Source organism: Anser brachyrhynchus, assembly GCF_964034855.1.
Source record: "Anser brachyrhynchus genome assembly, chromosome: 28".
NCBI classification, from domain to species: domain Eukaryota; kingdom Metazoa; phylum Chordata; class Aves; order Anseriformes; family Anatidae; genus Anser; species Anser brachyrhynchus.
In genome coordinates, this window is record NC_137721.1 from 3,214,840 (window position 1) to 3,242,321 (window position 27,482).

General features: G+C 45.2%; 2 protein-coding genes across 12 annotated transcripts; one reads left to right on the forward strand and one right to left on the reverse strand.

Annotated features, from left to right (window-relative positions):
- The first annotated feature begins 4 nt into the window (after positions 1 to 4).
- RPS27 (ribosomal protein S27) lies at positions 5 to 1,160 on the forward strand. Its single transcript, XM_080570267.1, has 4 exons — positions 5 to 134; positions 365 to 473; positions 583 to 693; positions 931 to 1,160. Exons 1-4 carry the CDS (start codon positions 129 to 131, stop codon positions 957 to 959), a joined length of 255 nt encoding a protein of 84 aa, XP_080426393.1. The 5' UTR covers positions 5 to 128; the 3' UTR covers positions 960 to 1,160.
- NUP210L (nucleoporin 210 like) lies at positions 876 to 27,461 on the reverse strand. Of its 11 annotated transcripts, none has more exons than XM_080570254.1 (39): positions 27,158 to 27,461; positions 26,394 to 26,530; positions 25,994 to 26,125; positions 25,729 to 25,822; positions 25,003 to 25,153; positions 24,414 to 24,546; positions 23,266 to 23,424; positions 22,650 to 22,718; positions 21,816 to 21,922; positions 21,248 to 21,388; positions 20,247 to 20,384; positions 18,591 to 18,789; positions 18,152 to 18,297; positions 17,348 to 17,569; positions 16,668 to 16,841; positions 15,998 to 16,190; positions 15,217 to 15,305; positions 14,800 to 14,904; positions 14,105 to 14,206; positions 13,139 to 13,267; positions 12,810 to 12,937; positions 12,015 to 12,147; positions 11,489 to 11,551; positions 10,740 to 10,919; positions 10,065 to 10,145; positions 9,025 to 9,156; positions 8,486 to 8,644; positions 8,121 to 8,212; positions 7,211 to 7,385; positions 6,401 to 6,576; positions 5,932 to 6,152; positions 4,787 to 4,923; positions 4,178 to 4,304; positions 3,642 to 3,791; positions 3,274 to 3,524; positions 2,711 to 2,915; positions 2,515 to 2,619; positions 1,806 to 1,880; positions 876 to 1,531 (listed from the first exon to the last, which is right to left on the reverse strand). In XM_080570254.1, exons 1-39 carry the CDS (start codon positions 27,316 to 27,318, stop codon positions 1,458 to 1,460), a joined length of 5,445 nt encoding a protein of 1,814 aa, XP_080426380.1. In that variant the 5' UTR covers positions 27,319 to 27,461; the 3' UTR covers positions 876 to 1,457. The 11 variants fall into 11 exon arrangements, 10 of the variants coding, with proteins under 10 accessions (XP_080426380.1, XP_080426381.1, XP_080426377.1 ...); XM_080570255.1 differs by having other exon boundaries at positions 2,515 to 2,538; positions 8,486 to 8,647; XM_080570251.1 differs by having other exon boundaries at positions 8,486 to 8,647.
- Positions 27,462 to 27,482: the final 21 nt, after the last annotated feature.

Genomic DNA, 27,482 nt, shown 5'->3' on the forward strand with positions numbered 1-27,482 from the left:
CCCTCCCGGCGCCCTTCCCAAGATGGCGCCGCGCCTCGCTTCCGCCCGTGCGGGGAACCCCGCGGCGGATATAGCGGCGCCCGCTTCCGGCCTGGCCCCTTTCCGGCCGCGGCCGCCCGCACGCCACCATGCCCGTGAGTGCGCCGCGCCGCCGGGCCCGGGGCTCCCCGCCCCGCCGCGGGCTGCGGGGGCCGGGGTCGGGCTCCGCGGGGCCGGGGGCGGCGAGGGGAGGCGGGGGGGAGCTGGGAGGGCCGGGGGGGGCCGTGCCCGCCGCCATCTCCTCGGCGGCGGGGGCGCAAGATGGCGGCGGGGGGCGGCGGGGCCCGGTGGCGGCGGTGCTGAGCGCGGCTGTTCCCGCCCGCAGCTGGCCAAGGACCTGCTGCACCCGTCCCCCGAGGAGGAGAAGCGGAAGCACAAGAAGAAGCGTCTGGTGCAGAGCCCCAACTCCTATTTCATGGACGTCAAGTGCCCCGGTAGGCGCCTCGGGGGGGGGGGGGGGGGGGCGCGGGGCCCGGTTCCCTCCCGGTGCCGCCCCGCGCCCTAACGCTGCCTCCTCCCCCCCTCCCCGTGCTCTGCCCGCAGGGTGCTACAAGATCACCACGGTGTTCAGCCACGCGCAGACGGTCGTGCTGTGCGTCGGCTGCTCCACCGTGCTGTGCCAGCCCACCGGCGGCAAGGCGAGGCTCACAGAAGGTGGGTGAGGTGGTGCGGGGGGGGGGGGGTGGCAGCGCGGAACGGTTTGTGGCTGGGTTAAAAAACGGTTTGGGCCTTAGAGGGATTTTGCTCCTCAAGAAAGGAGGAGGGAGGTGTGTTCCTGTGGGCAGACGGAGAAATCTCTCAGCTTACCAGCCCCAAGAAGCGCTGCGTGGGCGGTAGCTTGAGGGGTTTCAGAGGGCAGCAGCCGCTCAGCTCTGTGCTCCCCCCCCCCAGGATGCTCCTTCAGGCGAAAGCAGCACTAAGCGGAGGGAGCTGCGATGGCTGGGACTACGCGCACAGATGCCCGCACAGCTCGCCGGGAGGAGAGGTGACCGCAGAACGAGACGCCAAGGTGTGACCTGAGCGCGCTGTCCAGGAAGGCCAGCCAGGAACGTGACTGTCATGCTGTCCCTGTAGCCCCACCCATCTTGCTGTCAATAAATTTTGGATAAAATACACGCAAACTGGTCTGCCTTTAATGCGCTTGCTGTCTTGAGCTGTAACTTGAACTCGGGCTGGTAAAGAACAGGGGTTGTGAGCGGTTGCAGAGCACCTGAGAGGGAACATGGCTGGGGGGCCTGCCCTTAATCCCAAAAACTAACCGGGCCTGGCCCCCACCATGCAGTTAAATGTCAGAGGAGCGCAGGTACTAAACATCCGAGGCTCAGATCAGCAGGTAACAGGGGAAATTAAACGCTTCCTTTCGTTCAGGTCGGAAATAACCCATCCCCGCTCGCAGTGGGGATCTCCCTGGTAGGGATTCACCTCCGCACGCTCCAGAGCCCCAGCTGAGGCCTGCTCCTTTCGTACTGGGAACTGGCAGGATAGGAATATCCTGCGAGAAAAGGAAATAAAGGGAGGCTGCTTTGAGAATTCAAGCATTCCCGACTCTTCACAGAGGAGGGGACGTTCTCCAAACCCCTCCAAAGGCCCCGTGTTGTTCTTGGAGTTCACCCTTGGTGGTGAATTTTGGGGGTGTTTGTGCGTAAAGCGGTGGTGACAAACTCACCGAGCCGCACTGCGCCATGAACCCAGGATGCCAGCCTGGCACGCGTGTAGTAGCTCAGAGTAGAAACTGCCAGAAGAGTTGGCAAAAACCCTTTTCTTACCTGTCTGAGGTACAGCGGCGGTAGGCACGTACACAACAGGCACCGTTTGCAGCCTGGTCAGGAAAGCGTTGTAGGCTGCACAAAACCAGCACTCTGGTTAGAGTCTGAGCTCCCTCGAGGACGCGCGCTATGGTCAGGGACTTGGGCTGTCATTTCTGAACCCATGAAGGTGGGGTCCTGGTCTAACCCCTCCCTGGGCTGCCCCTGGAAGCCCTTTCTGGGCCCAGATGCCACTGCTGACTCCTGCAGGTCAGCCACCAGCTGCTTTTAACGACAGCTGCCCCCAGGAGCTGCTCAGGCTGCACTCTAACTGGACCACAGGCTGGCTGCATTCAACTTAGCAGCTTGGTTTTTCCCCCAAATCTAGCAGCTCTTTCTTAGAACGCTGCTTCCCCCTCCATCCTGCTGGATTCTATCATGTTACACTGCCTACAGCTGCAGGGGTTGCAGTCACAAGTGGAAAGTTTCCTTCCTTGTTGCCTCTTGCCTCTGGCTGAGGTTCAGGTCCCCAGTAACTGAAGGGAGGACTGCTCAAGGAAAACAACTGCTGTCGCATCTTTTCAGTATGATTTCAGTCAGTTTTCTAAAGCTCCCAAAGAGCACTGCGCTGTGAAAGGCAGGCACGCGGAACTGGCCCTAAAATCACAGCGAGGGAAGCGCGCATCTCTGCTTTCTCTGGGTGTGAACTCTGGAGTTATAAATCACTTACCAAGGAACGTAACAGCTGTCAATGCTGAAACAGCAAAGAGAGTGAAGAGAAGGACATGGTAAGAGCTCGCTAGCTGGTGATGAGCTCCCACTTCCCTGCACTGACCTGCGGTGCGAAGGACAGGGTAAGTGCTGCACGCGGGTAGCTCCCAGCTTGCAACAGCTTCCCAGGAAAAGCTTCCCCTAACGGTGCTCACCGGGCGCGCACTCCCCGGTGAGAGCTCTCACTGCTACCGCTGCCCTTTGGCCGGTGAGAGCACAAGACACGTTGACGAAGGCCGGTGCTGGCATCTGCTGGAGAGAGGTGAAGTTGACCACGCCGACCACGTAGGAGACAAGCCCGGGCATGCTGAGCGAAGGCTCCGGAGGCATCACGGTTAGAGCCGGAGAACTGGGCTGAACCTTTTGGGACAGACGGACAGAGATGCTTTAAGATGAAAGCCAGCAGCACGCCTGAATTCCGTACGCCTGCACATCCTGATGTTCTACGTAGTCATGAAACAGCGAGTCACGTTAGTATGGGCGATGATTTGTTGCCTCACTTCTCTACGCAGCTGTCGGAGGGAAAATGCAGAACCACCCCACACAACCCATCTCTGAACGCAGAAACTAGACCGCAGTTTTTACCCAGTGGCCCAACAAATGGATTACTCAGAAAGAACTCGGTGCATTCAAGCCCGCATCTCTCCCAACACCCTTGTAGCGGGGTTTATTTCCCTTCCCAGCAATGGAGACCAAAAAAAAGAAGCTTTTCACGTACCTCCAGCTTTTCTAATACTTTTTCAACTCCCAGCACTCTTAGCACACCAGTTAGCTGTGTGATACTAAAAACTAATTCTGACTGGTAAAGGTAGAAGGCAGGGAGGAAAGGAACAAGGATTCGTTGCGTGTCCCCCTTCCTCTGGTCACTGCTGTGAGAAACAGTCACGTACACAGAAGCATCAGCCAAGCTCAGAGCCAGGAGGACTTCACTGGGCTGGGGTTTAGCTGTGATCACACAGGCATAAAGACCTAAATTCAAGACGGGATTCAAAACAGAATAAACAAATCAGAGCTTGCGTTTGAAATGGAAAAAAAATATCACCAGAATGAAACCCAAAGCATGAGGATTTAAAAGGTCATGCCTACCTTCCTGGATGCTGAATCCTGACCGCACAAGGAAGACTTCCCCAGCCGAAACGTCCAACATGGTGCTGCTGAACCCAACCCCACATTTCAAGTAAGACTCCGGGACAAGCCGATTTGTGATCGCGCTGAGCTGAAGCGGGCTGCAGGGGCCTGAAGGAGAAGAGCAGAAACAAGTCAGTCAGCTTCTTTCCAGTGGATGACCCTTCAGCAAAACAAGACGCAACGCTCCCTAACGCGCAGAGCGGCCCGGCTGTCAGCCTGTGACTGTCATTCCCGTTTCCTAAGCAGAAACTTATTTCCCACCAGTAGTCCATAGTCTTGGATTTACTGCGAGCAGGTTGTAGTTCATGCAATTTGGTGTTTCAAAGACTAAAAATCCACTGTTTTGCTAAAGCACGTAGATGACTAAGATAAATTGTCATTCAGTTCCTACCGCTACGGACTAAGAACATGTTTGTGTCCATAGTATAAACATTTTACTGCAGAAAAGGTCAGCATGAACCAGGAAAGAGGAATTCACCAATATGGGTTTTTACCTTTGAGGGTTTCTCTTCCACTGCTTGTGGCGACAAGAACGTGGAATGCAGAAGAATCAGGAGCGTTTGTTAAATAGTTTTTTTGACCAATCTGGAAACTTAGATTTGAAGAACCATTGACAACTACCTGTAATATTAAGAAAAGCACACTTCTGTGCCCAAAACATTGATTCACACAGACAGCAGGGAAATTTACCGCTTCATTTTTCTTCTGCTATTCTACAAAACTTGCTTAACTGGATAATTGTCATTAAAGCTTAGTCTCATTTACACCTTTAATGTGAATGAGAACCAAGCCCTCCCTGTTTTGTTTTGAACTGGCCCTTCACTTGCAAACATTTTTTGTTCGCGCCTAGGAGCTGAGCTGCAAGCCAGCAGCAGACACCCAGCAAGTCAGAGTAAAGGCTCTGCACCCCTCTGCTGTGAGGGTTTCAATCCCCGTGCTAACACCGCCTACCTACATACATACTGGACGTTCTGATAAGCAAAGCATTCAGAGAGAAAAGCTGACACTGGTTTTCTTTTTTTGATGTAGAACAGCATAAATACATATCCAGCCCTGGTGCACAGTAGCAAGCTGGTCTTCTCCCCTTGTGCTGTGCCAAATACCTCTCTGTACGTTTTCCCTGTCCCTGGGATATCGTGGAAGACCGTAGCTGTTCCGGTGTTCTTCACTAACGCTGCTCCACTCACGCTGTCTACGTCCAGCGTATCACTGGGGGAGATATGCCACATCCCTGAGGCACCTACAAACACCGAGGTACAAGCTGGATTCTGCTGCATGGTGTCTACCGAAAAGGATGGGAGACCACTGAGGGGCCTCTGATGAGGAGGATTCATTTAACACCCTGGCAATAAACACCACGTATCTTTTCCCATGCATGGTTAGAGAGTTCCTATAGCAGGCTGAAACACACAGGTCTTCTCTTTTTAGGCCTCCTGCAATGAACCTTCCTAAATATTAACATATCCCGGGTGAAGCCCTTCCCTGCATTTCCCAGTGAAATACACTGAAGTAGCATCTGCTTATTCTCCAGGACAGAGAGCTCATAAATCATATTTACTCGAGTAAACTGGGACCATAAACCAGAAGGTTAATTTTGGGGTTCAGCGAGTAAAGAGAATGCTCAACTGAGATTGCACAGAATGGGGAGAACATTTTTTGCATTCCTTGGGAGGCCCTCTGGTTACCTCTCATTCTAAAAATACTATCAAAGACTTAATTTACCATGTAGCTCTGATTAGTCAGTAATAAAACTGTAGAGGCAGGACTGTCACTCCATTATGCACGGAGTCTTTTAATGCAGTTAAGGAATGCTTTGTTTAAGTACCAGTAAATTCCCCCGAGCAGCCTGTCCTCTTGAATAGCTAGGAAACAGCTGCTCTGAAGCTGGGGAAAATGAGGGAAAAATGCTCTTTTTGTGTCAGTGTAGAAGACAACAAAATTGGGCCCGCACTTGAACTCTGAAAAGGTAACAAAGTGAGCCTTCCTATGAATAGGAGTCACGGAGCCTAAGAGTCAGGAATTTCTGTGCACGTGGACACCTGCTACCATGCCAGAGCACCAGCTCCATTCCCATTCTCAGGCGAGGCACCCCGTCCTGAAGCAGTTTCGAGGTTTCGCAATTTTTAGAGTTCTCCCACTAAAATACAGTCAGCCTGGTTTTGCTCAGCTTCTGAAATCGACTGAGACCACGTGACAAGTCTCCCTGCTTAACAGCCCGGTCAGGGGCTACAGAAAAATGCATACAAACCTTCTTGGTTTACGAGGGGTGAGCTGAAACAGATTACATCTCCTACTGCCACAGGCTTTGAGAGATCTGGCTTGATGGCGGGTTCCACAGGCACTGGGACATAGTCAGCCACGCCCGGGTGCCTCTCGTCCTGCACAGTCAAGAGCGTCACTCCTCTGTTCACAGCCTGAGCAATGTATGTGTGATTCTTATTTGCAGGTCTAATGAGTAGCAAGTCATCTCTGAAAACAAAGATTTCCTAAGCGAGAGGAAAGTGATAAATTTCATCCATCTAAAGCTGCCTGTTTCCTGTATGGAAATCCACACGTTACTGCAGTATCGGTGACTAAGTGAAACAGCTCCCAGTTCTGGACAGCTGTTTTCAAATGTATGTCAGGTTTAAGACGGAACTTGACATTTCTGTTATCGTTTGTGATATAAGAGTGAGTTCTCGTCTCCCTACCACGTGCCAGTGCTCTCAAGGCTGTACCTGTTCACAGATAAGCGCAGCTGGGCGTTCTGGGCATGGAACTTCTCCCCGATGCTGTTGTAGAACTCAACTGTGATGGTTAAGGACATCCCCAGGGGAAATGTAGCCAAGGACATGCCACCAGCTGTGTAGATTTTGGGACTAATGTTTATCCTTAAATAGGAAATGGGTGCAACCTGGAAAAAAAGTAAAGTCAAGCTAAGTCTTGGTATTTGTCCCTTGGAGAGTCCTTTGTAGCTTACTGTTTGCTGTCACGGTACTTTGTCAACACGTAATGCGATTGCCTGCGGCACAGCACACTCCCTTTCTGTCTTACTTTTCTGTGATTGGCTCCTGACTCAGAGGGATGACAGCCATCTCCTCAGCCAGAGCATCATTTTCTGAAGCTCTTGGATTTTTTTTGGAAGAGTCCTGTCAAAGGACCTACAGTTGCTCCCAAACTGATAAAGCACACAACGTATTTATGTCAAGCAGGTTGGTATAGCTTCAAATAAACGTAAGGAAGCTGCAAACAAAACATTTTATACTGCTGTGAGGCTTTCCATACAACAAATAATTCTTCAGTATGAAATATATTAACGTCTTTTTCCATTCTACAGACTGGTATACTAAGATTTGAATAAGAACCCTGACCCATTTACAGGGTTGAAAATTCAATCTTTCCTTTTACACCTAAGATACAATGACACTGATGAAAAGAATCACAAAATACAGTCTCTCTCCATCGATTTGTTTTCAGTGGATTGAGAAATAAAGAGCTGTTCCTAGTTGCTTCCTTACAAAAACACTGGTTTATGCCTGAAATCTTACCTGGATGCCCGTTACGGTTGTCTGATTCACTCCAAAGAGCTCTAGAGAAGTCACTTCCAACACTGCAATGCCTGTGATGGGTCCAGCTCTCAGGACGCCTTGATCGTGCTCCTCGAGGATGGAAGAGTTGGGGTAACACTGCAAGATTTGGAAGCTCACAAATGCAGCCCCTTCCCTTAGCCAAGAACAAAAGTGAAAAAGGACTGTTAGACTTGGATAGGCTAGGAGTTCGTTTCACTCTGAGTGGCAGCCACTAAAGCAACAAGAAACGTATCTAAGTTCTTCTAGTTCACTATCACACTAAATTACTGACTGGCAGGTTCAACAATAGCAGGAGATCGGGGACGGCATTAAGTGCGCACTTCAGCTTCGTGCTGACAGCCTGAGCACCATGAAGGCACGTTACTCTGGAAGAAATTTGTCAAACTGCGTGTAAGGGGCAGATGCAGCCCTGCTCAGCAGTCACTCCAAAATACATCTGCAGGCTGTGGAGTAACCCAGAAGCCTCCAGAAACGTGCAGCGTAAACCTACCAGCAAAAACCAAAAATCTGTATAAGCAGACACTGCTTATAGATCTGTTTTTGTAGGTACACAGGGGTTCATTTGCTCAGATTAATCACGTTGCCCTGTCTGCTAGTGCCAGTGGGGAATGTTTCACCCGTACAGCGCTATCCCTTTAAAATCTGACTACCATTTTCTGCTCTGTGGTGAACTGCACTTAATACAGTCTTTTTAGACAGTAACTTGAAACTGAGCATGCCTCAAATTCCCATTCTTGTAGCAGGAAGTACGCAAATCTCTGCTGAATATCTTGGGACGGGAAAAATAAGCTAACAGGCAGCTTTATGCACTGAAAGGAGTGAAACACATTGTAAGCTGTCTCTGCAGCCTGGATTTTCCTTTGTCTACCTGTTTGTGTACAGCTTGAGTTGAGAATTCGTGGACATTAAAATTTGCTCAGTGGAAAGCGAGGGAGAGGATAGTGACAGCTTATCAAATACCTACAGGCAGAACAAAAAGAAATTATTAAATAGAGCTGTTGTTTTTTAAAATGGATTCATGACAGCTGGGAGTTAAGAGTGAAGGAAAACCACTTATTGGTCATCAGAAAAAAGACAAACAAAAGGAGGTGTAAACCTCTCTGTGCAGCTACGCCCAATGTGTAGACCCCAAAGGAACCTTTTTTTGATGCATCTGTTCATGCATACTGCCCACAGGTTTCTTCCTCTCAAAATACACCTACCTCTACAACATGCTGCACCAGCAACACCTACCAGGATTTGCACTTCATCTGATAGTTCGGTCACGTTTCCTTCAAACTGCCCAGCAGATGCATTCAGACACTGCACCATCACCTTAATACTGGTTCTACCTGCTGATTTTGTGTGCACAACCATGGCAACGTTATTGTCTGACTGGAGCTGGATGGAAACCTGCTAGAGAGAGGGCACAGATCTCACTACATATCAGCCAGTCTTTAGACTAAAGGGCTAGTGTTAGTACGGAGATTACAAAAGGAAAAAGGAGACGTGTGAAAACAGAAAAATTCGCTTTTGTTTTAGATTCTGTTCCTAATGACAAGATCTCTTATCACAGATGCGATTTCATCTGTTCAGACTTCGCTGCTTTTCACAGCCTCAAGCATCTCAACCTGGACCACACATACATAATAGGTAAAATAAAAAATAAAAAAATAAATTACAGCGACACTACTACAGGTTCAAAAGTTGTACGCGAAATGTTCTGAAAAATCTTCTGATGCTTTCAGCAACAGCACTGGGTCTTAAACCCATTCTTGTGGCTTTCTCCATACCTTCATGTGTCGAGGAAGAAGGTCTAGAACATCTCTTTTGCTCACTGACCACTGAAATCTCAGTTCTGGGTTAGCATTACTGAAGGAAAATGGAGTCAGCATGTTGTTCAGCCCCACGACAAAGACTGGCATCTGGAAAGGAAGAATACTGTCACCATAGAAATGTGAGGGCATCCATGCCATGAGAAATTGAACGCAACCCCCTAAAATTGGGAGTAGAAGGGGAATCACGTATGACACATACACCATGAATTTATTACCAGTAGTATATTCTCTGCAGTCCTTTAAAATACAACACAAGCCCTCCGCTCCCTTGCTTAAAAAGCTAACCTCAATGAAAAGATCACACCCTCTTCCCACCAAGAATCTGCTGAATATATATTTCAAGATCTGAAACCGGCCCTTGTATCTCCAGGGAAACGAGGGGGCAAGCTGCCTGTAAACAATGTTTTCTATCTGAACGGATCCAGAAATTCCATAGCAGCTAAGAAATTCACTTTTTGAAAATGCATTCCTTACTGACTGCAAAAATCTCCCTTCAGAATCTCTCATTCATTTTTAAAGCACCCAAAGCACGTGACAGCCCTCCACATTTCTGAAAAAGAAATTTCAGAAAGTACATACCCTGCATTTGTGAGCTAAAACACAACTAAGAAGCACTCCTTCAGGCGTCTGTGACTCGGCATTCTAAGCTCCTCCTCACTAGCCCCATGGTACAGCTCTGTTGACCTCACACACAGTTGTTTCCCAGATCATAACTTCGGTTAAGTGCAGAGCTGTAGCCGATTACAAGACTTGAATTCCTTGCAGTAGGTAAACAACCAGTCCAAACATCCGGACAAGGCCGTTGCTTCTCTTTAATCTAGTAGTGCTACTTTCTTTAGCACACTAGGCTTACCAAACTAGAACACTGACATTCTTTTTATTGATTCCTGCACTCAAGTCAACACCTACCTCAGGCTTTAGACCTGCCTATTAGGATAAGACTCCCCCTCAACTTTTGGCCGACAGAAGTTTCCAGTATCAGCTACAATACGTACCTCGGTGCCTGTTACAAGTCTTGTAGCAGGTACATGAATTCTTACTGCTTTTAACTGAACTACTTCTAATTCCACTTGATCCTGCAAAATAAAACAACAATTAAGCTTTGAGGCATCAAACTAAACTGAACAGCCTGCAAGTGGCCTGTAGCTTCACTTCTGAAACAAACTGTCCGTATCTGGTTAAGGGCTTGACTGTTCTTTGCCAGGCAGGGAAGGTTTAGCTAGCACATCTCCCGGAGCCTCCAAGTAGGCGGTAAGATCGCAGTGCTGCCTTGTCATCTACAGAAACTGTCAACTCTCCAGTGGTGGTAACTGCTGACAACCCTGACACTTTAGGAGCTCTTTTAAAGATCTTTGACTCCTCTTGGCTTGTCTCATGGACTACATAGCGCCTTTAACAATATCCCACTGGGGGCGCCAGTAAGCAAAAAAAAAAATGCACGGAGAAAGCTTCCCATCCAACTTGTGGTGGCCTCCTCTCTTGTTTACAATAGGAAAGAAGTTAGCTTCTTCCTTTTACTGCCACACTACAAATATTAATGGAAGTTTTTTCCAGGGTCAGATTATCCATATCAGGGCAACCAAGGTAATTAAAAAGCCTGACAAACCATTACCATTCTTTCTAAGAAAAAGGGCAAGGAAGAAAGACTGAGGAGTATAATGGAAAGATACCTGTGAAAAAACAGTAACTCCTCCCGTGTCTTCACTAACCACCCGGATAGTGCCCTGTATCGTGGTTGTTCCTACTGTTCTTGCCGTGACTTGTCCAAGTCGGTTAACCTCAGCGACGGAGGAGTTAGTGACAGAGAAGTGGATGCCGGACTGCGGCTGGGGACCACCTTCTGACATCACCTGAAGTGTATTTAAATAAAACACAAGATGTTCACTGAGAAAACAAACACACACTAATTCCCTAAACCACAGCATCTAGATTAACTAATTTCTGTCTCTGGTTGCCTGTTCTTCGCCTCTCCACCTGAACACGCTGTAGCCACTTCACTTCAAACTATCAGTGTTCCACGTGGAAACCCTTCTTCACATGCCCTTTAGGCTGGCCAAGCGGAGCAGTCACAGAAGTGGCCAAGCTTCAGGACCACGCTTGCTGTGCCTGCAGCGACCCAGCTCTCCTGTTCCAGGACGCACATGCCAGAAGCAGCTAGCTGGATCAATGAAGCTCAATATAAAAGACACAGAAGGGCTCTGGAATTTACTGTCTACCTTGATCCACTTAACTGCTGATAAAGAGAGGTCTGGTCACCACTGGATTACCACAAGCCAGGATTTGGGAATAAGACTGGTAATAGGATTCAGAGCCTTTACTCCTAGTTTAGTCAAGCTCTTTTCACCAACATTAAGCACACCAATACTGAGGGAGAAAGGAAACAAAAAATTATCGTTTGCTCAGAAGAAGTAATACTCACTTGCACCATGTTGTGTGGAATAAGAGTAATTTTCTTTGGAATCAGTTTAAATGGAGGAAAGACCTGGTATAAAGGAAGAACATTCTACTTTAAAATGTTATTATACATTTTGTTTGTTTGTTTGTTTTTGTGGGGGAAAAAACACGTCACTAGACAAAATACTAGGACTGCTAGTGTTGAATTATCACATGAGCATGCCTAAGTAGATCTTAGGACATCCTTCCGAAAAATGTATTATCGTGTACAGAGATTTCTAGTAAGGGAAGTGGATTCTGCCTTCTGAATAAAGGGACTAGGAGAACAACAGATACTCTGCCACAATACAGAAACGGCACCAATGATTACTGATGATATTTATATGGATTCTTTTTTACAAGAATTTAAGAGTCAGAGAACATCAAGGCTTTAGAACGTCATCATACAAGCAGGCTTTTTTTTTTTTTCCTAAAGAACTTTGAATACAAGGATTCTACAGTGGGTCAGAAACACTCAAAAGTGAGCAGACTTAAAAGCTGTGCATTCTTACCTCAACTTTCCGAGGAGCAGAAGTAATTCTTCTTCCCATCTTGTCCCAGGCTGTAGCTACCAAAGTAGTCTGGCCTGCAGCAACAGCCTGAAGTACGTGCAGTTCAGAATATTCTCCCACTTCTTCCATTTGCCTATGAAGACACTTTAGCATGACTTCACTTTTTATTTCCTGTATTATAACTAAGAGAGAACTCGGGCAGGAACTGAGTGTGACTACTATAATATCGAGGTTTTTACTTCGAGTTATCCGTAGTCCTAGATATAGGATGCAGAGAGCTCTGAGTGGCAGAACACCACACAATAAATACAATAAACGTGAGGGAATCAATTCCTCCATCAAAAGAAAAGTTTATGTCCAGAGCTACCAGGTGTAAAGTAACGCAGAGATATTTCAGCCTCTTTCAGATATTTAATACACTCACGTGGTAACACAGAAACACAGGCAGTAGAGATGACAAAACATCTTGCAAAACATTTTGTCATCTGCAACCACAAATCTCAAAGAGCTTTGCGAATATGAGTTAAATCACCCAGCCTGCCACAAAAGATATGCATACATTAATTTACTTTTTACAGAAAGGTAAGGGGAGATTCTCCTGAGAACCAATTGCTAAAACTGGCAGTTACAGTCCTGACACCTTCCATGCACTCCATCAACATTTATGCAAAGCCAGCAAACAGCTAGGGGGTTGTAAACAATTCTTCTGTAATTATTGGCTCTGGTTTTCAATACAAGGTGAATATTATCAGTTAGTACTCAAGAACGTTCCAACCCGCCAATTGTAATACTTACGCAAATGTAACAATAGGTGATGCTGCTTGCAGCTCCAGCTTCATGTACTTGAAGTATTTACTCTGCAAGGGAAGTCGCTGAAAACCCAGGACTTGAACAGTAACGACGACAGATTTGCCAATCTCAAGCTAGATTAAAAAGAAAAAAGGAGAGGGGAAAGGAAGAGAGGGATTCCTACACTCTTTCTTAAGGCCTCTATATCTATGCCCTGCTCTGGATGCTCGATCCTAAGACGCATCTCCTGGTGCTACCTCCTCCCTGTGGGCAGGGAAATATATCCTACCACATCAGGTCTTAGAAACTCCTGAGCTTCTCCAAGTTTGCATCACCTTATCAGTGAGATCCACTTCCACCTCATACATGTCAGATACATGCAGATAGGCAGTAACCGGTTCCAACAATGCCAAACAGAGATCATAAATTTCCAGGCTTAAAAATCCAGGCTGCAGAGGGGTGACCTATAACAAAAGCAAGCAGGCACAACCATAGTAACTGAAGAAAATACTTGTATCTCTATTACAGAGAATATAGATTCACAAAAATGAGGTATTCTGCTCAAAGGCACTGCTCAAATCAACCACGTTGTTCACTGGTACTCAGTTATGCTGATATGGTGCAAAAGAAAGACTTCACTGGGTTCGGTCAGTGTAATTCGCCACAGGATTCTTTCCTGGAACAAAGGGAGCAGTGCATTGTCCTGCATAATTTTAAATGCCCTAACACATCTGGCTTCCACTTCAAAACTATGCAGCAGTCAAAAGTTCAGAGTGTTTCTTCTCTGGCAGTGAGATTAGATTTCTGTCTCAAATAAAACCTGACAAAGGTTTGATTTCTGACTCAGCTACTAACTCATGCCCTTTGGGTCATGAATGCCAAGCTGTACTGCAGACACCGCTGGAGGATATAGCAGTGCAGAAATCTGTAGGAAGGAATGTTGATAAGGAACTAGATAAAATGAAAATCTCAGTCTAACCAGGATGTGGAAGTAAGCCATGAGTAAAGAATAAAAATAGTGATTATCTATGCACAACTAACACGGCCTATTTAATAACTAACAGGATTCCCCTTAAGTTAATGTTCTTTCAAGCAAATATTTGGCCTGAATTACATAGTTGCTTAAGATGAAGTGGCCTGGGACGCAAAAACGGAATATATGTAACCAGCTCTAAGAACAATGACTGAGACAGAGGAAAGGAAAAAAAATAATTATTATTTCTTGCTTTTTCCAGAGGATGAACTTCTCTTCAAAAATTCTCAACCCAGGCTTCTCTAGCGCGTATCTCGACTATAATCACCTCGATGGCACTTTCCGCCTCCCGATACTTCACGTTTACTATTCCACCCTCACTGCTGTTGACCAGAAAGTATCCAGATCCTTCCACTAGATCAAATAGCTCCTGTCAATGAAAAAAAAATTACATGAAAGATCTAAGCCCTTAGTCCTCAACTGTTAAGTTTTGCTAAGAAAAGGGGAGATCACTACAGGCTTTGAGCTATAAAATCTGAGGTCTTTTTTTTAATTTTTATTTATTTTTTTTTTAAGCTACCAGCAGGGATTCTGCTCAAGAAAGAATTGAATAAAGAGCAGAATAAAACCCTCAGCAATCAGCCCCTGAATGAGGACATCACCAAAACTATGTAGCCAATCACACAGGGTCACCATTCCTTCACAGATTAAAATACCAACGTAGAAAGGCAGATGTCTGAAACCTGATGACAATAAGTTACTCCTCTCAAACAACAAATAACACATCACTGAGTTAGCAGTGGTGTGATGCCACCACGGCACAGAAACTACACTTAGTATCAAACACCACTTTGAATAATAAAGGGAAAATTGCTTCACCAAAGTGAAACGGGTTCGTGAGTTTATGCAGATAGGTCCTTTCTGCCTTCCAAAACCAGTGGGAAGCATCTCTTGACAGTAGAAGGCTACCCAAATCATCGAGGAATGCGAAGGCACAAAATAAGCTGTTAGCAATGTTCTTACCTTTACAGCAGGATGATTATATATAGTGGCATTATCTGGCACAACAGTCACATCCTCTACCAATAAAAACTCCACAGAAGCAGAGGTAAGCAAGTTAGACACTTCCTAGGAACGCAAACACAATCAGAAAGATATTACATCAGTATTGCTCAGGTTACAAAAGCACCACTTTCTTCCTTCTCTTGTACAGAAAGGAAACGATGATTGCAGATAGCAAATGAGCATTTCCGCCATATAACTACACACTGAAATAAACCCTCCCTGTGAAAGCACAAAGGTCGGTATTTAGAACTGAAAATGAATTGTTACTCCATTAGCCTTGACTGTCAAGGATATTTTGCCATCAAATGAAAGAAAGATCAGGTGAAAGGCAAGCAACCCCTCTTCTGCCCACCAGAAAAGCTCCTCATTACTCACTTTTGGGCCACCTTGTATTGTGTACTTCACAAAGCTGACTCCAACATGAACGGTACCTTTAATTTGGTGCACTTCTAGAAGCTGATGTCCTACAAGCAACAGATGCAAAACACATGCACCAGGATGTAAGAAATAATCAGAATTTTGAAGATTTTTAAAATTTCACTGAGTTCCTGAGAACCATTTTTAAACATCAGGATACAGTAATCTAATTCTGTGCTATTTACTTGAATTATTCTTTCACCAGTCCTTCTCTTTACATTTATAAACACACAATATAACCTACCACAATATCAGCCTGAAATATCAACCACCCTGCTATTAGGACATGAATATACTAGAAAAGCTCTGAAAGTAGGTGTTACTGATTTGCAGAGACAGAATATTTGTTGTCAAGGGAAACAGACTGAACTCCCAGGAATGGAAGACTTACGATGACAACGTGTTCACTAAAAGCTAATGCCAAGAAATTCTTCAGTTCTTGGCTTTACAGAGAATACCTGTTTTGGTGCCTCTGAAAGACGCCTGTTTGTATTCACAGTGTTAAGGAGATAACAAAAAATAACCATGCAGTGCGTAAGTATTGATGCTACACTGTCCACACTGCAGACGGGTCACAACTCTGAGAGCACTTGTATCTCACAACCGCACTATGAGCTTCGAATTATTAGAGGAAACAGAAGTAAGCACTCTAGTCATGTTTCTGTTAGGTGGAAAGGAGGAAGAAAGACTGAATGTGATGATGCAGACAGGCATAATTCCTATAGACTCTGAGCAGTACCGTGCAGCTGGGTCTGCCCAGTCCCATCATCCTTCGCTACCATCTTCACGGTTCTAGCATCAGAAAAGTGCGCAAGGGTTTCATTGAACGATTTCCACTCGAGCACCAGAGAACTGAAGTTGTCAAACTTCCGCCGCTGATGATCAAACACAGCTAGCTCCAAAACCGTGCTCCTCACACTGGATACGGGGATCTACATCCAAAGAAACACAGTTTCTGCTGGTAACCTCGTGCCTAGCCTTAGAAGAAACATTTCCTCCTCCTAAACAAGAATCAGTCAAACCGTGATGGACAGGTTTCTATTTAGCAGTAACCGCTCCTTTCATCTCAGCTACAGCTTCATCACCCCAACGCATTACAGGGCTCAGGCTCTTCAGATTCCTCTTTCGAGCTTTCCAGTTTAGAAAGTCAATTACTGCCAAACTGAACACAGCGGCCAGAGAACACCTCGTCAGCAAGGGGACCGGGATGTCAGTTATTGTGAAGAAAGTTATTTCACTGCTAGATAGACAACTTCGCCAGTACAGAGCTCTGCACTACCAGTTAACGATGCACAATCTTTACCTAAGGACAGACAGTACCTTCTACATCCCGCATTCCCAACCGCCCCCCAGATGAATGCAGGATCCTAACACAGGATTAACATTATTAGCTCTGTTTCAAGTCTTACTAGCTGTTTGCTCTGCTGCGGCAATGGACAAGGTTGGATACCAGGAGCTGCTTCATACACGGGGGTCACAGACATACTGGCGGGATGAGCGCAGATGAAGGTCACCTGGATCGCCTCCACGGCAGGAGCAGGGTTCAGGAGCCCTGGCCGGTTACCTACTTGGAACGTGAGCACCTTCAAGGACAGGCAACAAGATGGTTACACAGCTAGCCTCATCCATTCTATGTGCGCATAAAATTGGCATGTCCAGCAGCGTCTTAAAATGCAAAGGATTGCATGCATGGCATTGAATGTACACTACTGAAGTACGTGCACGCCAGTATCGTTGTGAGGGAAAGATGGCTATTTTTTTTTCTTTCAAAAATGATCTGAGAAACTTTCTGTAGGCACAGTTTATAGGAAATTTTCATTACAACTGTCTATGCATGTATGACACAACCGCTGGCCTGAACAGGACATGCACTTTTATTTTTTTTCCTAAACACAGTTCTGAGTAGAGGGAGAACTGGTAGACCAACAGGTTTAATGACAATGAAACTCACCTTTGCTTAGCTAATACTACCATAGGGTATGCACCTTTTAGTCGAGGAAAATGGTATTTGTGAGACTCTACATGCAATTTTATCCACACTGTTTGCAGCTGCTTATTAAGTTGCCAGACAGATCAGAGGTTTCCTTACCTGCTCCCCCAGCTGCAGGCATACAACCTTATAAACGTACTGGTTCAGTTTCCTTTTGGTTGGAAATCGGATTTGTACAACCTCAATTTTCTCTTTATGCTCCACAGTTAGTTCCGAAAAGAAACGAGATGGTTCCAAAACCCACGGTCCTGGCCCACCTTCAAATACCATCTCCTTTGCTGCTTGCCAGGTCACTAAAGCCATCTCTACTGGGTTGACAGCCTGATCATGTGAAGACAGAAAAGCAGAAATTCCTGCTTTGAATGCAATTTGCTAGTGAGACACTGGTCAAAAATGGACAAAAATAAGAACCACTGATACTACCATTTAGCATAAGGCCTCTTAACTACTCTGACAGGATGTTTAAGACCAAGCCAGAGGACTTTTTCACTGCTGGAGCTGTACATGAGGCCATTCACACATACGAGAAGCAGACAAGAAACTACACATCCTTAGAAAATAACATAATTTGTTCTTCTATTCATTTATTCCAATCTAACCGAGAAATCTAGCTTTGTGCACACCTACTGAAATGCTGATAGAACAGCACACAGCTCAGAAAAATGAAGACTACATCAAATGCCCTGCTGATGTTTCACAATTAAAACAAAGGTCAAGTTGACTGTTAAACTGATTTACTTCTATCTGATAGAATAAGAGGTTCCTGGTTTTGTAGGTGTCTGTCAATTCCCAGCTGCAAATTTGTTTCTAGAGAAAATGATTTGGGACTGTGTAACAAATGCATTAACTCCTCAACAATTTAGTAATTCAAACAGAATGGGGTGAACACGCGCACTTCCTCACCTTGAGAGGTTCATAAGCAGCAAACACTGCACTTGTTTCAAAATGCTCTTGGTGTACAGTAACGCTTGCTGTCAGTAACGTATGTCCCACAGACTTTGCTTCTAACTGCAAGCTGGAGCAGAATGTCTGTCCAGGCTTCTGATTACCTAAAAATTAAGAACATCTTTGCAGCAGGTCTCTTATGAGAGATGAAATGCAGCAGAATCTTTACCCATTTTTCCCAAAAGGTTTCCCCAAATGTCACATCTCTCCAACGCTTCCATCTAGTTGCTGGGAGAGTCAGTTACAAAGTGCCACAAGAGACTCCTCAACCCAGTGATCGCCTCAGACTTCGTTAGTGGCTAATGAAATCCCCATGTACTGTACATGGGGGTGACTTCAGGGAAATTACTTAAAACACACCTAGGGAAACAAGCATTTTGGAGCTAAGCGATCATACCTTCTTCAGCAAGGACAAATACTCCTTGCTTTTCCATGCTTATATCCAAAGGTAAGAGGGAACAATCAGTGAAAGCAATGTTCTCCCTTGTTTCCCTCTCCGTGAAATACATCTTGAGAGGAGCTTCCAAAATTTGGCCAATCTCAATGTCTGCACGAAACGGCAGAAGTTCCACCTTTGCCAGCTGTTCCACGTACACCTGCAGGAGCAAAGTCCAGGGCAGCACCCTGTGAGAGCAGAAGGAGCTACCACAATGAGGTCAGAACTACAGCATGGCCTAACAGCCCAGGCTTGAGCAGGAAACACCCCAAATTAAAGTACATGAAAATGTTTTGACAGCACGTCTGTTTACAAATGCTTTAATAGTTCTTATATGAAACTAAACACAACCTAAAATAAAACAATGCTGTATTCAATAGCTAAATAGTACTGCATTAGGAAGCACCTGACGCTCAAGAAATAAGAAATACTAAGATTCAGGTCTACTCGTTAACAGGAATGTAAACTGGAACTAGTTCCACTGACAAAACCGCAATAAAAGCCCCAGGAGAACCAAGCCCATTGCTACTGAACAGGTGCCCAACAATCTTTGACCTTCAAGCAGAAACTTTTGGTTTCTAAGCCCGGACAAGCCGTCATTTCAGAATAATAATCTGCCCAGAAAAGAGACTTCCCTGTATTTCTCCGTAATGAAAGGGGTTCTGTACATCTCTGGCCTGCACAGTGCAGTGCCCCTGGGCCAAGCCTCCGGTCACCACGCCTTTGATGGTGACCGTGACCACAGTCTGGTTGGAGGAAATCCATGAGAAATTGCCACTGCCTCCTTCTACCTAGAAAAATAGAAGAAAAGGCAAGCAACGTAAACTAAAGGTAAACAGCGTCCTGGAAACATAAATAGGATGACATGCTGGTATCACATGAGCATTATTGATCTGACAAATACATATATATATATAAAAGTTTGGGCTCTTTAGCTATGGAACAGCAGTAAAAATAAATAAAACAGCGGCATTCCTATAATTTTTTCAGCTGAAGATCTCAAAGTACTTTCCAAACTTCTAGTACATATCATGATGGACTGTTAGGGGTAAAAAGGAAAAACAAGTAGGCTTATTTTACAACTCAAGTAGAATCAAATATTTCCAGCCAAGTCAAAGGGAGGATCTTTTCCCCAGGTGAGTAAAGCGAAAAGCTAGTGAAAGAACAGAATAAAAGTACATCTCTACTGCCTTTTCTTATACTTGCACAACACTTTCAACAGTTCAAAACTACAGTGAACTTTAATGATGTATAGCCAAGTGAACAACAAATGAACTGGGAACACAGGCATTGGACCAAAGAACAAAATAACAAAGACATGACAGAAAAAGAAAATGGAAAAGCAAAGGGGTGAAAAAAGCACTGGAGGATTAGAACATGGCATTTCTGGAGAAAGGAAAAGATTATGTCGCTTTATCAATGAAAAATGGATTTTGCTGGAGGGAGCAGAACAGTTACAAGGTTAAAGTAGGAAAACAGGAGTGGGTTTTGCCTGTTTAGTGCTCAGGATTCTCACTGAGCCTCAATTTGCTGCAAGTTTTTAATTAGCTTTTCTTCTAGGAGAGGATCTCAAGCCAAGGAGGCTTTCATGATTTCCCAAGATATAGTCAGCTTCACCTGAAGGTTGTATCGATACAGGACTTCCGTGGGATGGTGTGGAAACGCAAGGAGAGAAGGTGACAGTTTGATGGGAAGGTAAATCTGCACCTCCTGTTCGTGGCTGACTGGTACGGGTAAGTAAGCCTGAGAGCCATCCTACAAACAAGGGGGAAGAAGGAGAGAGTCTTTCAACCCAAGTAGCTTACAACTGACAGGCGAAAGCTAAGGTTTTTATACACTTGATGTAGGTCTGAACAGGCCTGAAACCCCATGAAGATTGTACTGATTGCTTAGAATGTAAGCTTAAAAAAAAAAAGTATCAGAAATCAATTCCTGCTTTTGGGGGAGTGATCCAAATGCAGCTGTAACAAGTCCAATTGTTTCCAACATATTTTATTTTGTATACAAATAGAGGCAGGAGTCTGTGGCTACATTTACACTATCTCCTTAACGCATTTAATTTATATTCCCAGCTGCCGAGGCCAGCTGGCATGGACTAACTTGCTCCTGCTTTCAAACTCATCAGCTTCAACAACTACACCTAATTCCCTCATGGAGAACAGTCCCTGGAACACCCTCATTCCAAAACTTTGGAGGTTGTTTACAAGAACGCTACTTGGCAAAGAACAAGAGTGCCATTGACCCGTACATGGCCTGTATAAGAAGACATGCTGCATGCAGCTCCGGTAAGAGCTGTTGCTACTCCAACACCAGAGCAGAAAGTTCAACAATCCCTGGTGTAATTCATTTCTTCCCAGCCTTTCTTTGCATCTGCCCGGTTTCTCGTATATCCAAGAAAATCATATTTGCCTCTTGGACTGCTCACAATTCAGAAACTGCAGAAGGCATCGTCTGCAAAGACCTTGTGGAGAATAACTTGTTCTAGCAGGATAAATATAGCATAACTTGAATCACAGAGCAGCTCGTTTCACATAGATGTGCGCAGTATTATGCGACAACCTGAGGGACTAGGAAAAAAGCATATCCTGAAGAAAATTACTACCATCGTTGTCTCTTACCTGTTGAAGAACAGAAACCAATTCAGCTTTTATCCCTGTGATGCCATCTTTTAGGACTTGAACTATATGGTAAGACCCATTACGAGAAGATATTAGCTCTTCAAAATACTCCTTCGAGAAGTGGTGAATTATTCGGAGATTCTGCAAATTGACAAAAATCGGTGAACACTGCGTCCCCCTTCCAAGGAAAACCTGATTCATTTTCCATGAACACCCACAGCATTGTGCATTTCTGTAGAGGTTTGTAACACGGGTAAGATTGGTACAGATGAAACTGAATGGAAATTTTTTTGAGAGACTGTAGGAAAGATTGAGGTGATAACAGAGCAAGAGTTAATTTCCTTCTCTCTCTAATTTCCTTACCGGTCCTACATACAGGACGAATCACAGAATGGCTTAGGAAGGGACCTTAAAGATCATCTACCTCCACATCTGTATTAGGAAGTACTTTCAATAAACTTGGAAAGGGCAGGAATGTTGTATTCATTCCACACCCTGCATGACAGTAACATAATTCATCAGGGCACTCCTCTGGCGGCTGCTCCTTGCTAACTAAACACGTACTCACATCAGATAAATAAACTTTACTGCTGTCTCTATCATAAACTTCTACAGTGATCACATACTCTCGCTGCACTTCCAGGATCCATCTGTCTCCTGGATAGACAGTGAAACCTGAAATAAAAAATGTGGTTCGCTCTTGAGAACACTATCAGCAGCAACCAGCGGTGGTAAAACATCCTTCATTAATAACTTCTGATAGTAGGGCTGCTTTTCGTAATCCGAAGGATAACGGAAGAATTCCTGAATTGGTTTAGAAACCTTAAGGCTGTACTCCGCTTTGTCCTCAATCAATGAGAGTGCCAGTGATGCCATTTTTTGTAACAGAGACATCTTTCTGCTGCCAATAAACAGATTTTAGTGTAGAATGAAGAATGCCAGCCATGAGGCAGTAAGGGCTTACAGTCACTATGAAACTTTCCTGGATAAGAAATAGTGACTGAAGCAGAAAGGCTCTCATTATTCGTCCTCTAAAGTATCCAGTATCATGTAAAAACAAATTCTTGAATCCAAGCACTCTCTAAGAAAAATATATAGTTCAGCAAGAAGCACAAAAATGGCATGTAAGGCAATTATGACACATTCTTTCCGAGCTCTGAGGCACATTCTCTGTTGCTAATCTTTGGCTTAATTACTCTGATTTAGAAAGCAGCCCATCAAACGGAGCAAAGCCAACTTCAATTTTCAAATCAGTGCACTTGAAAAGATGCAGTCTGTTTTTGCCTTAAGTTTTAGGTGCTTACTGCCAGCATAAAGACTGCAATGATATTTTAAAGCAGTATTTTCCTGATTAAAAAAAAAAAAAGTTACTTTTACAATCAAGCTTCCACTTCCTTATTACCTAAAAATCCAGCTTCTACGACATAGATAGTGCAATTAGGAAGTCCAGATGCAGCTCGCATGTGAGCATCTTTATTCTTGCATAGGAATTCTTTAGGGATTTTCATTTTATGAAAAAAGAACACATCCATCCTCAGTGATCTATAAAACTGCGAGTGGTTTAAACACAGAATAAGTGAGGGAATCTGGGGCTTGATCCAATTTTCATCAACATCAGAGTTTCTGTTCCCGTCAATAAAAACTACATTGTGTAATTGGCTGGAGGAGGAGTCATTGTCAATGTAGGAGAGAAAGGAAGCGTACAGGCTACAAAGTGATCTCTTGCTGAACAGCCGGCAAACAGTGAGGAGGCTCTTGAGGCTGAACACTGAGCACGCTGACATGCTGACCCAGAAGAAAGGGGGGGACTCAAAAAGGAATCCCTGTCTAACAAACTACTCTGAAAAGTTAAAGCATTCAGAGAAACTCAGAAGCAAACCTCAAAAAATCCCGTTTGCCTTTACAATCTCTTTCACTCACAACCTCTATTACTATAGATAGGGTTGCCCATGCTTGGGAAAGAGGCTAGCTACGGATTAGCACATAACATATGGCTGGAAGTCTCTTTAGAAGGATACTTTTATGAACAAAGGCAAGAGTGCTCTGTCCTAACTGCACTGCTCTCACAACGGCTGTCTTCACCTCCAGGCTGGCCACCGGCAGAAGGTCAGAGCCACCAGGCCCAATAACTTGATCGCGAAGTTCAAGGTCGTAATGTTCAAGAGGAAATTCTAATTCTGCAAAAAGATTACTTTAAAAGTTACATTAATTTGACAATCATCTACACTCCCCTATGAAACCTTATCTTTACACGGGTACCAATGCAAGGATCAGACAATAATGACAGCAAACAAGCAATATAAACACGTAATTAGCTGACATTATCTCCCCACCGGCACACGTGCGTTAGTTTGACTCTCAGGCACGGACACACGAGGTTTGAAAAATCAGGGGCATCTCCAACCACCTCCAACAAACTCACAGCCCTCAGGCGCTTCTTGGAGCCTCCACCAGGCTGCCACCGGGCCCATCGCTGGGCTGCCGCTGGAGCCCCCATCGGACCGTTACTGGGCCATGTCCCGGGCCTTTACTGCAGCTCTCAACAGACCGTTTCTGAGCCAATGGCTGGGCCTTCACTGCAGCGCCCATTTCTGGTCCATTTCTGAGCCAGTCCCCAGGGTCTCTCTGGATTCCTCTCCGCACCGTTGCTGGCCCACTCCCTGCACCTTCCCTGGAGCCCTCACCGCACCGTGAACAGGCCACGGGCGCTTTGGGGCCTCCGCTGGACCAGCCCCGGGGTGGTTTTGGAGCCCTCTCTGCCCAGTCCTGAACCAACACCAGGGTGTTTGTGGAGCCCTCTCTGCCCATTGCTGAACCAGTCCCGGGGTGGTTTTGCAGCCCTCCTTGGAGCCTCATTTTAGACGTCAGAGAGCAGTTCTACTGGGCCAAGCAGAGGGCTTCCATTGGAGCCCTCTCTGGATCATTGCTGGCCTGTTGCCCCACCGCGCGGAGGCCTGGCCGTTTCCCCGTTCCCACATTTCCCCGCGTTCCCTCTTCGGTCAGCACTAACAAGGCCCAAACGGTCGGGAATTCGCTAACAACACGACTTCACCATCTCTAGGGTCAGCTTCCCTGCTACGAAACCAAACTGTTAGGATAGTGTATTCAGCTATGAAGGCCAGCGGAAGATTGGGTAAAACATAGTGGTGCCGGGAGAATAATTTACCTGTCATCTTCCCCCGGACCAGTTTTGCTACTTGGTATTTTATATATGCTCCAACCAGGAGGTAAACATCGTGAGACGGTATCAGGAGTATATTCTCTAGAACCAGCAAACGTATCGAGGCAGCAGCCACTTTCTAATGGAAAAGGAGTAAATACACTTTAATAGCACAAATTAAAATTTAGTAACACTTTCTCCATATCCTTACCTGCTCAATATTCTAGTTGCCCTACATTCCCTTGCCAATCTGGTATTTCAATTACATGCTTACTTTTATTTTTCTATTGTTATGTGAAGGACTACTAATGACAAGAAAAAAAATAACTCTCACAGTATCTTCAATATTTAGTGGGGAAAAAACAGCAAACTTGGTAATGCTAACAATACTGCTAGAAGTGGTAATAAAGAGATTTTTTTTCTCTTATCTGTTACTTGTGGCAGTCTTAGCTGTCTCTGTAACGCAGCAAGATAGATAACTTCACATGTACTTATGCACACTCCTAAATTTCACTTTCTAAAAAATGGGTTCCCAAACTTTAAGAATTTGTGTTCTTTTGAACTGAAAAGAAGGATTTTTACAGTAATTATTCACCTTGTAGGTTGATTCTTGCATTCGGACTTTTATGACTGCTGCACCAGTTTTGATTCCTGACACCAGAATCCTGTCTCCTTGTTTTTCTGCTTTTTCCATCTCAACTATGTAGTCTGGTGGAGAGTAGTCAGCTTCTGAGTATTTTAAAATCCTGACCAAAAAAAAAAAAAAGTAACTTTTGGTATGATCTCCATGATCATTTCAGATTCACTAGTACAGACAATGTAGATGAATTACCTTTCTCCTCAGCTAAAAGAACCCAATTCCCTGAGCCTCTCCTATCACGTCTCCTGCTCCAGACACTTTTTCACAAGTGTCTGCTGGATTCCTGTCTGTTTCTCAGTCTCTTTTTTGTACTTGAGGGCCCCAAAAATGTAACTTCTGAATTGCTCTGACAAGATTTGCTGATCATTGTCTCAAAACTATTGGGCCCTGTGATGACAACATGGGCTAGGCTACCACAAACCATTTTAAACTGTACAATGCTTACTACACTCGCATTCAAACCAAAAGCATTCTCTCAGCAGACTGCCCCTGCTGCCAATTTTACTCACGTGACTTATCTAAAAGCTAAATTAACAGCACTCTTACACCTACTGGTGGTGCAGTGATAAATCACTTCTCATCTCTGTCCCAATTTACCCATCCTATTTCTTACCCATTCTAGGAGTATCCCAGGATGAAAGCGACTGCGAAGCATTCATTTATAATTTCTAACATAGGTACCTTACTTTGTTTGACAGTTCTAAACTTTCGATGTCATCATCCTTCGCAATGCTCCATTCAAAAGTCATTCCTGACAAGCTACTGAATGTGTTTCCTGAAAACAGAAATGAAAATTTGTATCGAGAGATAAACTCATGTATTCTAGCCAGCTGATACAGTGAAATCAAACCTCCTTTCCTTCTAAATATGAAGACAAGAAGCAGCATTCGTTTCTCAGAGTAAAACTTTGGAATTATATCAGGAAAGCTTGTCTCACAAGCAATACCTTCGACATCCAGAGCTCTCACAGCCAACTCCAGAGGAGAATCTTCCACATAGATTTCCCGAGTTCGGGAGATAATTTCAATACTGTTTATCACATCAACAATAACATCACAACGGAGTAAATGGCCTGTCACTGTAGCAATAAAACAAATAATCCTTAATTCAGCATCTACTAGATCATAATGGCTTAAGAATCATGAGAAGCTAGTACTAGTGAAACTAATATATAGGTGGTTTCTTGTCCTACAGAACCTGAATAAGATTCTTTTTACAGACCACAGGTTTTTCAACAATAAAGCGTTTGTATTTCTAAAAATGTATGAGTACAATCCTAGGCTTCCATAAAAAGCCTCAACTCACAAATTACCTTCTGCTTTAGGGATTTTTGCTTTTCCACCTACCACGTTCCTCAGCTATCACAACACTGCTTAGCTTTGTGGCTTGTGAAGACCGAGCAGAGAGCAATGCTTTTTGGTAACAAGTGGTACCGTTCTCATAAATGGACTCAACAGTGACTATATCGTTATGTGTGGAATACCTGAAAGAAAGACAGGAAGACATTTTTCCTCACTCTACTCAAAAGTGTACCTTTATATGAGTTCCAAAAAGCAGAGGGAGAAGGGGGACAGATTGCTCAAATAAACACAGGTTTATATTGCCCTCAAAACACTGTAGTTTTTATTATTTATTCCTGTAACAACCTGCTTAAATCCATTAGTCTTAGTGCTGAGTGCCGCCTGGTCACAACAGCTCAAGTTTCAAGTTCCAAAGGCCAACAGTTTATGGCCGCCCTTCTCCAAGTCCTAATGTTGACACAGAGCCCAGAAAGCAAACAACCCCTGCTCCGACCACATAAACCCGTCCCTCACAACTCAGCACAACGCACGGGTCAATATCCCCTTGCTAACCTGCTCCCTGGCAGAGCGCTGAGGCCTCTCTCACTGTGCTGTTAAGCAAGCCAAGAGCCTGCCTCACAAGCACACAGCACAGCCAGGAACACCACTATTCTTTCCTTCAGACATTCTCCCTCAGACCCTGCCCCTTCTCCCCCTGTTAGCCTTAGAGGGTTCCCGCCTCCTCTCGGTTCCCCAGGTCCCTTTTTGTCCCGTCAGCACCCCCCTTACACCAGCCCCCATCTTCCCTTCAGCACTGCCCCCTCCCTCACCAGGAGTAACAGCCCCCCTCAGCCTCCAGCACAAAAGGGACCCGCAGCTCCCGACTGAAGGGCAGTAGCACTTTGGGCACGTTTAATTTAAACGCGAGGACGGGCACTACGAAGAACAGGAGGGGGAGGAAAAGGAGAGAACAGGGCCGAGCCCGCCCCATCCTGTCAGAGAAGAACCAAGATGGCGCCGCCGGCCCGGCGCTGTTCCCGCCTTCCGGCACGCCTCCCCTCGGCGCATGCGCAGGGGCTTCCCGCCCACCTCCCCGCCGGAGCGTTGCGCATGCGCACTGGCGCTGCCACTCCCCGCCCCCCCGCCCTGAGGTAA